This window comes from Elephantulus edwardii, unplaced genomic scaffold (assembly GCF_000299155.1).
Source record: "Elephantulus edwardii isolate Elephantulus edwardi_28Jun2011 unplaced genomic scaffold, EleEdw1.0 scaffold00389, whole genome shotgun sequence".
NCBI classification, from domain to species: domain Eukaryota; kingdom Metazoa; phylum Chordata; class Mammalia; order Macroscelidea; family Macroscelididae; genus Elephantulus; species Elephantulus edwardii.
In genome coordinates, this window is record NW_006400139.1 from 811,193 (window position 1) to 824,308 (window position 13,116).

The following is a 13,116-nucleotide window of genomic DNA, read 5'->3' on the forward strand; positions in this document are numbered from 1 at the left end:
TTATCTAGTTCTCATTTTATGGTTACAGTCTGGGAAAAGATTAGATAGATAGATAGATAGATAGATAGATAGATAGATAGATAGATGATAGAGTTTATAGTTTGTAAGTAGAGATATTCTTTGTTGCTAGAACATTTATTCCTATTCTTATACAGACTAGTCCCTGAATTAATATCAAGATACCCACTTCAGATTATAAAACAAGGGGGAAAAAGCTGCAGAGAAATGTGGCAGGAACTCTGTCATGAGAGCAGGAGATCCATATAAAACAGCCATAATAGAAGATAAGAATTGGAGCTATGTTGATTTTGGATGGTCTTCAATGATATTGTTGAACGAATGGCAATTCAAGATCATATTCAAATATTAGAAACCAGAAATTCTCTGGATTCTATTCCATTGGGAGGCTACAGAACATGTTCTTGACACAGAGAGAAAAATAAAGGCATCTCATAGAGGTGAGTTTTGTTTAATTAGAATTTCAACTCTGCCAAGAATAAGAAATCCCAGGAGAGATAACTCCTTCTTTTAAAAGGACTTTATATTGAAAATGAGCAGACTTTTTTTTTTTTACAAAACCTAGGAAACAATTTGATAAAGCTACTTACCAATTAAATGCTCAGATATTTAAACATTCTTCAGTTAGGAAGAAACAATATTGCCCCAAATCAACCAAGACACAACTGTACTACCATCATATAGATTCTAACACACAAGACAAATCAGAACTGCTCCACAGGGTCCTAAGGCTTTAAATCTTTACAAAAGCAGGTTATTACAAATTTCTCTCTTGAAGCAGCTACTGGATTAAAACCTTTGAATTTACTTTGGTCAGAAACTGAGTTCCTGAGCATTGAGTGCCATTAATGATTCAATTACTAAAAATGAGGTAAATAGTAAATGCTTTATATTAATTTTTAACTTAATTTTATAATGTTATATTTACATTTAATATAGAGTAGCATATGATCTGGTTGCCAGATAGCATGGTCCTGTGTGCGAGGGTGTTGTGGCGATTTTTGGAGAAGAAGGACTACTTTGCCTGCAGTATTGATTGATAAAAACAGAGGTGGTGGTTGTTACGTGCCATTGAGTCCGATAGGGCTCACAGCTGACATTCAAGCTATAAAATGCCTGGGTACAGAATGCCCATCTGTCTTGCAAGGAGAAGCTGGTGGATTCGAAGCTCCAGTCTTTAAGTTAATGGCACAATTCCTTGCCCATTAGGCACCAGAGTTCTCTAACATCACTTAATGTCTATATATCTAAATATATTAAATTATTTTAAAACAAAGGCTTTAAATAGTTATATTAAATTAATTTGAAACATTGATGATCTTAAGAACTGCTGTATTTTTGTTAGTATCCTAAATGAGACTGTATACAACTTTATTTCTGTCAAAGTTTTTAAATAAGTAAGCATTATATTATATGTTTTATTTCTGGTGCTTAAGATGTTGAACATGAAACAAACCATGAAATAAATTCATAATATTTAGAAACCCAAGAAACATTCAATTTAAATAAAATATTTCAAAAGTAAAATCAGAAATTAATTAAGAAATTTGAAAATTTTGAAGTCAAAATTGTTTCTCATATTAATTTCAGGGTTTATTTTTATAAATTAAGGAAAAAATTAAGCTGACTGGGGTTTAGGTCATTTAGAATATCAAGAAAAATTACTCAGACAATTTTTCACAATTAAATCAATTAGCAGCATTATATGCATGCAAAAGCTGGACAATGAACAAGAAAGAACAAAGACGAATTGATGACTTTGAATTAGGCTTTTGGGAAAGAATTTTTCATATACCTGGTGGCACAGTAAAATTAACATTGAACAGCTAACCAAAGGTCAATGTTCAAGCTGTGTGCCTCAGCTTAAAAATGAGGCTGTTTCTGGGAGCACAGACATAGAAATCCTCCAGCATAGCTCTACTCTGTCCAGTAGGGTCATAAAGCATCCAACTTGAAAGCAGTGGTTTGGGTTTTGACCAGAAATGACAAATTTGTCTTGAAATAGAGTTGAAATATTCTTCACAAGTGAGAAAGGTAGGATTTTTGTCTTAAGATTATTGAACACGTTATTAGGAGGGTCGAGTTCACAGAGAAAACATCATGCTTGGCAAAGAAGAGGACCCGCTAGAAAGAGAAAATTTCTCATATATGTATTAACAGTGACTGAAAAGTAATAACTATTTTGATGAAGTTGTTAGATCAGGGGGTTTCTATAAGTCAGAATTCTTGAGATGTCACCTATGAATGATATTTTTTATAAATGCTGTCATTCATAAAGTAGTACGTAAGTGTTTAATCCTTTCTTCTTATTAATCATAGCCTATCTTTTCCTTTTAAGTTTGAAACTTTCAATTTATATATGCCTTTTGGCTTAGTTGTATGGAATTACACCACCATGCCAAAAGTACTCAGTTTGAATCCACCAACTGGTTCATGCCACCATGCCAAAGGCAAATGATTTGAATCCACCAACTGGCTCATGGGCAATCTCTTTCCGTGCCATTAATTGTCTTTTAAAACCTGCAGGAAGGGCAGTTACAGATTGGCACTGATTCGATGACACACAACAATATCCTTTACTTTTAAAAAAGAAGGTAATTTCTGTGTAATTTGAACCAAAACCAGCAGTTTGTGAGGGCAAAATTCTTGTATAAATATATATTGTTATTACTATGTGACCTTGTTTTGGAAATGACTAATAGCTGAGCATGTCGTGGGTTTTCAGAGGGTGTAAACTACATTGGAGGAGGTTGTCTATCTTTCTACCTATGAGCACCAAGTAAGTAGATTTGAACTGTCTGCTTCTGGGGTGGTAGAGGAACTCTACGCCTAGGTCACAGAGAATATAATCCTGAGGGTGGTGGGAGCAAGTGTATCAGAGACGGTGAGGTTGGCACAAGACAGAGCAGGGTTTAGGCCTCTTCTATATAGGCTCACTTTAAGTGGCATGCAACTCGACGGGACATAACAACAACATCATTATATACACCCATTTTCCTCATAAGGAACAAATACCTTCCATGCAACTCTTGTTTTCAGTTTATATCTACATTTCATTTATATCTGAACCAATTCTCACAGACTAATGTTCATGTATAAATATCATATTTTGTCTACCTAATAGCATACCTAATTACATCTGTTGGATTCACTTATACAAAATGAAATATTTTCCAGTTCCTATCTTATTTCTATGATTACTTTGACTGAACTTTGACAAATTAGGAAAAGCTAACCTCCATCAGATTGTTCATGGAATCATGTAAAGGCATTTTTCATTACATGAATCATACCAGTTCCTTTCTAAACTCTCTAAAATTATTGTATAGTATATAGTGTTGCCACTGTCGTTAGTCAAATCAGTTACACGCACAGTAGTCTTGTGCAGAACATGACCAAACCCTGCAGGATCCTGCCCTCACCTCACAATCTCAGCTGTGTTTAAGCTTATTGTTACAGTCACTCTATCAACCCATCTCCTTGACAGTCATCTTCTTTTTCATTGTTTTTTTCTGTACCGTTGAGTAGACACGAACCCATAGTTGACCTTCCAGTGGATTTTCAAAGGTATACATGGGAGGAGATAGCCAATTTTTCTTCAGTGGAGCAGCTGATGACTTCAAACCATGTGCCCACGGATTGGTAGCACAGCTCCTTACCCATTAGACTACCAGAACTTCCTTCTTTTTCACTACCTCTGTACAATTTCAAGCACGATGCCATTCTCCTGATTACATACTCAAAGCATGTAAGATGAAATCTCACCATTCTTGTTTCTAAAGAGCACGTTGACTACAAGACTTCCAAGACAAATTTATTCCTTCTTTTGACAATCCACGGTACGTTCAATGCTCTTAAACAACACAGTTCAAAAGCATCAATTTTTCTGCAGTTGTTCTTACTCATTATCCCCCTTTCCCATGCATATACAAAATACCATGCCCTGGATCAGAGCAGGGGAGTCTTACAGTGGACATCAAAATTCATTGATAATGTATTTGTCCAGTGCAGTAAGTAATTTGATTTTCTCACTGGTGAGTCCAAAGGTGTTGATTATGGATCTAAATAAATTTAATTCTGTGATAACTTCACTCTTTTCTCCATCTATCATGATGCTGTCTGTTGATCCAGTGCTAAGAATTTTTATTTTTTAGACGTAGAGGTGTAATCTGTACTGAAGTCTATAGTATATTGCCCTCTTGGTGTGTCAAATCCTCTTCAGTTTTAGTCAGCAAACGATGAAAACAACATATGCACAGAACAGGCTGTTAAGGAGTCTTTCTTCAATCCTAAGGCCATAGTCTTCTTCAGATAGTCAAGGTTCTTAGAAATTCAGCGCTTTTGTTTTGGTTTTGATGCCACTTTTCTAGAACTATCAATGTTAACAAGTGGTGACTGTTCATCTTTCTTCTACAGATTTGCTAGTGGATTTAAAATGTTAACAAAGAATTACCATTTGAATAGTAGCCCAGAAGGCTGTGGACTAGTCTACTAGATCTGTGGTGAAAGATTTTAAACCTGACACAATATGCCCTGATTTTGAGCCATATAGTATCCCCTCATCGTGGTTGAAGAACTGCTTCTTGATATATACAGTTTCTGTCCAAGAAAAATTAGCTTTTAGCTCTGTAATGTTATCTGTACTTTATTTTGATTTACAAGTCAAATGCCTTAGAGACTTAGAATCTAAAAACCATCAGAAGCATTAAAATACACAGTGGAAAAATGTTTCTTATAACTTATGATGTACCTTCGGAGATCTTCACAGAAAATTATTGTCAAAGTTCACAATTAATTTAAAGAGAGATTAGAAGACAGAGTTCCAAACTTTGACAATTGCTCTGATGTAAGCCATGCATGATGTAATATTAGTCTGTACTATAAAATATGATGAAATTATCTCAAAATAACAGTTGTCGTAGTAATAAAACCTATTGTTGACACATCAGCATAATTTATAGAAGAGAAAAAGAAATATTAAGGGAAAGGCAATGCAACTTTACCCTTTCAATAGATGAATCAACAAGAAAAAACATCCGGAAGAAATCTATCTAATTTCATGGAGTTTGTTCTGTTGGATTTTGCTGATGTGCCCCATCTCCAGTGGTTTCTTTTTGGATTATTTTTAATCATTTATATTATTATCGTGATGAGCAATGGCACTATATTTCTGGTAACCAGATTAGATTCTGCTCTCCAGAGTCCCATGTATTTTTTCCTGTCAAGCTTCTCCTTCTTGGAAATCTGCTATGTATCAGTCACTCTCCCTAGAATGCTGATGAATCTTGCGACCCAGAGAAGAAGAATTGCTTTACTTGCCTGTGCTACACAGATGTGTTTGGTTCTTATACTAGGAGGTACGGAGTGTTTGCTGCTTGCAGTGATGGCCTATGATCGCTATGTAGCCATTTGTAACCCTTTGCAATACCCTCTAATCATGAACCATGGAGCCTGTATCCAGTTGGTGACTGCATCTTGGACCATTGGAATCCCAGTTATGATTGGGCAAACATACCAGATTTTCTCTCTGCATTTTTGTGGATCTAACCAAATAAATCATTTCTTCTGTGACATTCCCCCAATCCTCAAGCTGGCTTGTGGAAATACTTTTATAAATGAGATGTTGGTCTTCATAGTTGCTGTGTTGTTTGTCATGGTTCCGTTTATATTGATAGTTGGCTCCTACAGTAAAATCATCTCTACTATACTAAAACTGCCATCAGCTACAAGCCGAATGAAAGCTTTCTCCACCTGCTCGTCTCATCTTATGGTTGTGATGTTATTCTTTGGATCAGCCATTATTACATACTTGAGACCCAAGTCTGGTCAACCAGAAGGAACTGACAAAGTGCTTTCTCTTTTCTACACAATCCTGACGCCTATGTTTAATCCCATGATATATAGTCTAAGAAACAAGGATGTCATAATGGCACTGAGAAAATTGTTATGTAATAAATCACTCTATTAAAAAATTAGTTAAATGCTTGTTTTTCTTAAAATTTCAATAGATATATCCCTTGCATAACTCCTTGTCTTTCCATATAGTAGAAATTATTCCCAATTTAAAACTTGCTTATACTAGAATGTCTGCTACATTTATGAAAGTTATTGATATATATTTCAGCAAACAGAAAATAATTCCATGAATAATTTTCCAATTTCCTTGTGTAATATTCCTCTATTAGAACATTAGCTGGGGATAATTTAATTTGATCAGGTGTAATATAAATCACTCAATGGAAAAATAGAATTCATTTCTTTGTCTGTACAGTGTTGGTGCTAATTCTCAAAACTAATTTAGCAATCTGTATGAAGAAATATGAAGAAATATAGTACTACCATTTTTTGGACATGTTGTGAGGACAGACCGGTCCTTGGAGAGGGACATCATGTTTGGGAGGGTGGAGGGACAGCGCAGGAGAGGAAGGCCCTCTATGAGGTGGATTGATTCAGTGACTGGGATAATTGGGATAGGAGTGTGATTGGCACAGGACAGAGCGGAGTTTAGGGCTGTTGTACAGAGGGTCGCTATGAGTCGCAGGCGACTCGACGGCACATAACAACAACAACAACAACAACAACAACATGAAGAAATATAGTACTACCATTTTTTTCCCTTTCAGTGACTCTCCATAAAACCATTCCTTAAAGAGAACACAAACAACATTTTTCATTAAATTGAATTTTATAAGTGATGATGCTTTATCAATACAATTGATTACTAAGCATAACTTATGTGTATATTGTTGTTCTTGTGTACCATCAACTCTGAGTGGACTCATAGCTGACTCTCTAGTGGGTTTTCTGGGGTAGTTAATCATACTGGAGGCAATCGTCCATCTTTTTCCTGCAGAGCAGCTGGTGGATTTGAACCGTGTGCCTTTGGGGATGCAGCTTAGCTTCTTGCCAGTAGACTTATAGTTAGTTATTTCACAATTTTTCTAAAACTGCATCACTTGTTTATATCAGGTGCCTACTCGTTGTCATGCCTGATCCTTTCTAAAATGTTTCAGATGAACTTTGTGACTGATTTCATGAAGAGAAGGGACCATCTGCCACAGAGTTTATTCTCTACTCCAGATGCTCACACCAATGACTTACAGAGAGCTGTTTAGTGAATTTCTGCCCTGTACACTATGTTGGCAGTTCCTGTGAAAATTGTGTCACTCTGTAGGTTTAGATATGATTCTGTACAAATATAAAAATAAAATATTAATTCCTCTTTTGCCTTCAACTTTGCATTCTAAAACCATTACTATCCCCTATTATCTGTCATGATATCTTGCATGCCTGAATTTTTTTTGTTTCATTGTTGATGGAAGGTAATTTGTAAAGTCCTTCTCACGTAATATTTTAAAAGCCATAAGAATTCAGTGCTAGTTTCATATATGTCACAACAGTGAAGAAAGATAATAATTATGATAGTGACGGTGTCCATAATATTTTTCACTTATAAAATTTAGCCAAGTAGGAGTCGGAATGTAATGAGACCATGATGACTCAAGAGTGTAAAATGATAGCTTTAACAATTTATGGTCTTGAGTAAGTCAATACTCCAATACTCTGGCTTCATTATTAACATTCATATTTGTTAAAAGGGTATTAAAATAATAATTAAAAGAACTAACGTTATTATTGTGAAGCTCAAATATTTACCAGCAAGGAAAAAACATTTTGAAAAATAAAACATCAGAAGAAGGATATGTTGGACATATTCATACAGACTCATGATGAAATAAATCACTAGGCTTTGTGTACTTTTTATTGAATTTGCTAGCAGTATTCATGTCAAAATTTTTGTTTTTATTTATTGTGTTTAGTCTGTTTGCTTGTGAGAAATAAAAATATCAATATTAAATATCTAGAGAAAGAAATCTACTTATTTCAATGTGTTAATTATAATTCTTTAAAAAGACAATCATACTTTCTCTAAAATGTGTTGCTCATTTATTAGTCAATTGAGCAAGAATTTAAAAGTAGGATTAAATCTTCCTTAGTAATCAGATAAGATGTTGTTGTTGTTGTTGTTATGTGCCGTCGAGGAGTCGCTTGCGACTCATAGTGACCCTATATGTACAACAGCCCTAAACTCTGTTCTGTCCTGTGCCAATCTCATTGTCTCCGACACACTCATCCTTATTACCCCAGTCACCAAATCAATTCATCTTCCTTCCTGCTCCTGCCCTCCACCCTCCCAAGCATGATGTCCTTCTCTAAGGACCGGGTATCTCCTTACAACATGACCAAAGTATTTCAGACAAAGCCTCAGAACCCTTGCCTCCAAGGAGCAGCCTGGTTTAACCCTCTCCACAATGAATCTGTTTATTTTCCTAGCAGTCCATGGCACCCTCAATCCTCTTCTCCAACACCACAGCTCAACGGCATCAATTCTCCTTCTATCCTCCTTAGTCATTGCAAAGACTATGGCCCGTATCAGACACACCTTAGTCTCCAGAGAGACACCATTGCTCTTCAGTACTTTGGAGAGGCACCTAACAGCAAACTTTCCCATCAAAATATGTCTTTTAATGTCAAGAACAATCATCAATTAAATTATGGGGGGGGTTTGTACACATTGAGAAAATTGCTCAGAGCTCTGCAATTTTCCTTTTCTTTTAGAGTTTCTATGATTTTTTTAATCACTATTTATTAAATGCTGAAGAGTAGGATGTCACTTTAAAGATTAGGGTGATCTTGGGTCAAGCCTAGGTATTAACAATCACTTCATATGTATATGAAACCTGGACAATGAGTTATTGTTAAGAGATGCCTTTGAGTGCAATAGTGACAGACACTTTCACTAAATTAATTTTTCAAGGAGATCAAAAAGGCAATTGTCAAGTTTATTTGTAGAGGAAAAAGATCCCAAATAAGTAAAGCACTTCTGAAAGAATGAAAAATAATGAATGGCATAGCACTCTCAGATCTCAAAACCTACGACACAGTTGTAATAACAAAGACAGCATGCTGCTGCTACAATGACCAACACATAGACTAATAGAACAGAATTGAGAACTCAGAAATGGACTCACCTATCTATGGTCAACTTATATTCAACAAGAAAACAAAGCCTATCAAGTGGGGAAATGACAAAATCTTCATGAAATGGAACTTTTAAAAGGTTACTTATGGAAGATAAATTCCCTACCAAGTAATTTTACCTTATCAATTTTAGTGTTCTAATTTAACACCACAAAAGGAACTTGATCAGAAATTAATATATTATTGTTATGTGCCATCGGGTACCCTAACACTCATAGCGACCCTATGTACAACAGGTAGAAGTGAGAAATATTCTTACTATAAAAAATTGTGGACAATCAACAACTAGAGCTCTGTCATGGAGATAGTAAGTAGAGAGGTAAAATAATTTTACCACACAAATAGTGACTAGTAAAGCCCACAAGAGTTAATACTAAGTATCTCAAAAGTGAAATAGAGGCTGTTGCTTATAGATGTCCTTTGAATTTAGGAGCTAAATAAAATCAATCAACATGAGTATAGTAGAATTTGAGTCCTAAGTAATTTACTCATATCTGCCCTAATACAGATTATAACATATACTGGTAAATGATCATTAGATACTTAGAAAATAAATATAAAGTTATACTTTTTGGTAGGTCCATTCAAACAAGTATGACTCATAGCCACACTATGAACAAAAAATCTGAACTCTCTCCTATCCTGTGCCATCGTCTCATCTTTGACATACTTGAGCCTATCTATGCTCTAGTAACTGTGTGAGTCCACCTGGTTGAAGGTGCCTTCTCTTTCACTAAACTCTGCCCCTTTCCAAGCATGATCTCCTTTTCCAAGGAATTGTTGTTGTTGTTATGTGCCATCGAGTCGTTTCCGACTCATAGCGACCCTATGCACAACAGCTCTAAATCCTGCTCTATCCTGTGCCAACCGCACCGCCTCTGACACACCCATCCCTATTACCCCAGTCACCAAATCAATCCATCTCATAGAGGGTCTTCCCCTCCTGCGATGTCCCTCCACCCTCCCAAGCATGATGTCCCTCTCCAAGGACCCGTCCCTCCTGGCAACATGTCCAAAGTATGTCAGACGAAGCCCCAGAATCCTTGCCTCCAAGGAGTAGCTTGGTTTAATCCTCTCCAAGATGGATCTGTTTGTTTTCCTGGAGTCCAGGGTACATTCAGTACCCTTCTCCAGCACCACAGCTCAAAAGCATCCACTCTCCTTCTGTCCTCCCTAGTCATTGTCCAACTCTCTGATGCATAACAAGCGATTGCAAATACCATGGCCTGTATAGCTGCTCATAAAAACATGCCCAAAATATGGGAAACAAAACTTCACCATCTTTGCCTCTACGGACCATTCTTGCTACAAATTTTTTAAGCTATATTTTCTGTTCTTTTGGTAGGCCACAGGATATTCAGTACTCTTCTCCAACACCACAGCTTAAATGGTATAAATTTTTCTTCTGTCATCCTTATTCATTGTCCAGCTCTCAGATGCATAGCAAGTGACTAAAAAGACCAGGGCTTGAATCAGGCATACCAGTCTTCAAATTGCAATCTTTGCTCTTCAGTAATTTGGAGAAGTCCCCAAAAACTTTCCCAATGCAAATATGTGTGTCCTGGTCTCCTTACTGCTGATACTAAGAGGGTTGATTTTGGCTCCAAGGTGAAATCATTAAAAAGGTCAATCTTATCCATTGAGCATGACATTGTTTATTGGTCTAGTGGTGAGAATTTCTGTCTTCTTAATGCTGAGATGTAATCCACATTGGGGACTGTGGTCTTCAATCGGCTACAGCATGTCCTGCAAGTCCTCCTCACATTCAGCGGGAAAGATTGTGTCATCTGCAAGTTATTGCTGAGTCTTCCTCTGAATCTCATATGATATTCTTCTTAATAGAATCAAGCTTCTTGATTGATTTTCTCAGCATACAGACTGAAGAGGTAGGGAACAAACTCGAGCTTTCAGTTGAAATACTGAGAAGTTCTATGAGCAAAATTTTGAATGATTCAGCAAGCAAAAAGAAAAAAAAATAATGGGAAGGGACAGAAATAATTGGTCAGCATGAAACATTTCAGAAAATACCATATAACCAAGTTGTTGCTATGTGCCATTGAGTCTGTGACTGATAGGGACCCTAAGTACAACAGCCCTAAACCCTGCTCTATCTTGCACCAATCTCACTGTCTCCAGCACATTTACCCCAATTACCCCAGCCACTGAATCAATCCACCTCATACAGGGACTTCCCCTCCTGCGCTGTCCCTCCACCCTCCCAAGCATGATGTCCTTCTCCAAGGACTGGTCTCTCCTTGCAACACGCCCAAAGTATGCTGCAAGGAGAGACCAGTCCATAACAACAACAGGTTAAACCTATTTATTTTCTAAGCAGTTCATGGTATATTCATTTCTCTTCTCCAACACCACATCACAAAGGCGTTAATTCTCCTTCTATCCTCTCTAGTCATTGTCCAACTCTCTGACACACAGCAAGTGACTGCAAAGACCATGGGCTGTATCAGGTACACCTTAGTCTCCAGAGTGATACCATGGCTCTTCAGTACTTTGGAGAGGTCTCTGACAGCAGACTTTCCCATTACAAGATGTCTTAATTTCCTGACTGCTGGTACCAAGAGTGTTGACTGTGGAGCCAAGCAAACCAAAGCTGTGAACAATCTTAGTCTCTTCACCATCCATCCTGATGCTGCCAATTGGTCCAATGGTGAGAATCTTTGTCTTCCTGATATTGAGCCTCAATCCATATTGAAGGCTGCAGTCCTTGACCCTCTGCAGCAAGTGCTTCAGGTCCTCCTCAGTGTCAGCAAGCAGGGTTGTGTCATCTGCAGATTGTCAATGAATCTTCCACCAATCCTGGTTCCACATTTCTCCTCATACAGCCCACCCTCCCAGATAATCTGTTTATATATATAGGTTGAAACGTTTTGGAGATAGGAAACATTCCTGGCTTACACCCTTCCCAATTTTGAACCATGCAGTGTTTCCGTAGTCTGTTCTGACGACTGCCTCCTGGTCCAAGTATAGGTTTCACATTAGCATGATCAAGTGTTCTGGGATTCCCATTTTTCTCAGAGTCAGCCACAGTTTGTTATGATCCACACAGTCAGATGCCTTTGATAATCAGAGAAACATAAATAGACGAATTCCTCTGGTATTCCCTGCTTTCGGCCAAGATCCATCTAACATTAGCTACAACATCCTTAGTACCACAACTCCTTCTAAAGCCAGCCAGTACTTCTGGAAGTTCTCTGTTGATGTGCTGTTCCAGTCATTTTTGGATAATCATTAGCAGAATCTTGCTTGCATGTGATAGCAATGATGTTAATTTGAAAATTTCCATGCTCTGTGGAGTCACCTTTCTTTGGATTGGGAACAAATACCGATATCTTCCAGTTAGTTGGTCAAATGGTTTTGGTCCAGATTTTTTGACACAACTTGATGCACTTTAAACTTTTTCCTTTATTTCCATTGGCTCTTGATCATCTGTCACCAATTGATGTGACGTATGATCAAGAGTCAAAAGAAATTGAGAGGTTTAAACTGCATTAAATGTGTTTATTTTAAAAAAAAATGGCCCAGGAATCGATGGGATACCAATTCACAGTTTTCAACCAACAGATGGTCATGATCACCAGTCTATGCCAGAAAATTCAGAGGACAGCTACTTGCCAAATGAGTGGAAGAGATCCGTAAGTTCCCATTCTCAATAAAGGTGATCCAAACTTATGTGGGAGTTATCAAACAATATCATAAATATCATATACAAAGTAAATATTGCTGAAGATCATCCAAAAATAGTTAAACTAATACATTGACAAAATTTAAGCTGGGTTTAGAAAAAGCCATGGCAAGAGGACTGTCATTGCTGATTTCAGATGCATCCCAGCTGAAAGCAGAGACTACTATGCACTTGCTTTGGAACAGTGGATCATACCAAATTATGTCGACCATTGAGAAAATTGAAAGTTCCAGAAAATCAAATTGTGCGTAGTTGTCCTCCTCCCCTTCCTTCTTCTCTAGACCTAGACCAAGAAGCTGTGGTCAGAACAGAGCAAGGGAACAGTGCGTGATTTAAAATTAAGAAAGGTGTATGTC

At 37.1% G+C, this 13,116-nt stretch overlaps 1 protein-coding gene across 1 annotated transcript; it reads left to right on the forward strand.

Moving 5' to 3' along the window:
* The first annotated feature begins 5,032 nt into the window (after positions 1-5,032).
* Positions 5,033-5,986, forward strand: LOC102843799 (olfactory receptor 10AG1-like). Its single transcript, XM_006902308.1, has one exon. The coding sequence runs from the start codon at positions 5,033-5,035 to the stop codon at positions 5,984-5,986; it is 954 nt and encodes a 317-aa protein (XP_006902370.1).
* The last annotated feature ends 7,130 nt before the right edge of the window (positions 5,987-13,116 follow it).

Bases quoted from the DNA above. Each gene is read 5' to 3' on its own strand.
- LOC102843799 (XM_006902308.1), top strand. From the start codon at position 5,033: ATGAATCAACAAGAAAAAACATCCGGAAGAAATCTATCTAATTTCATG.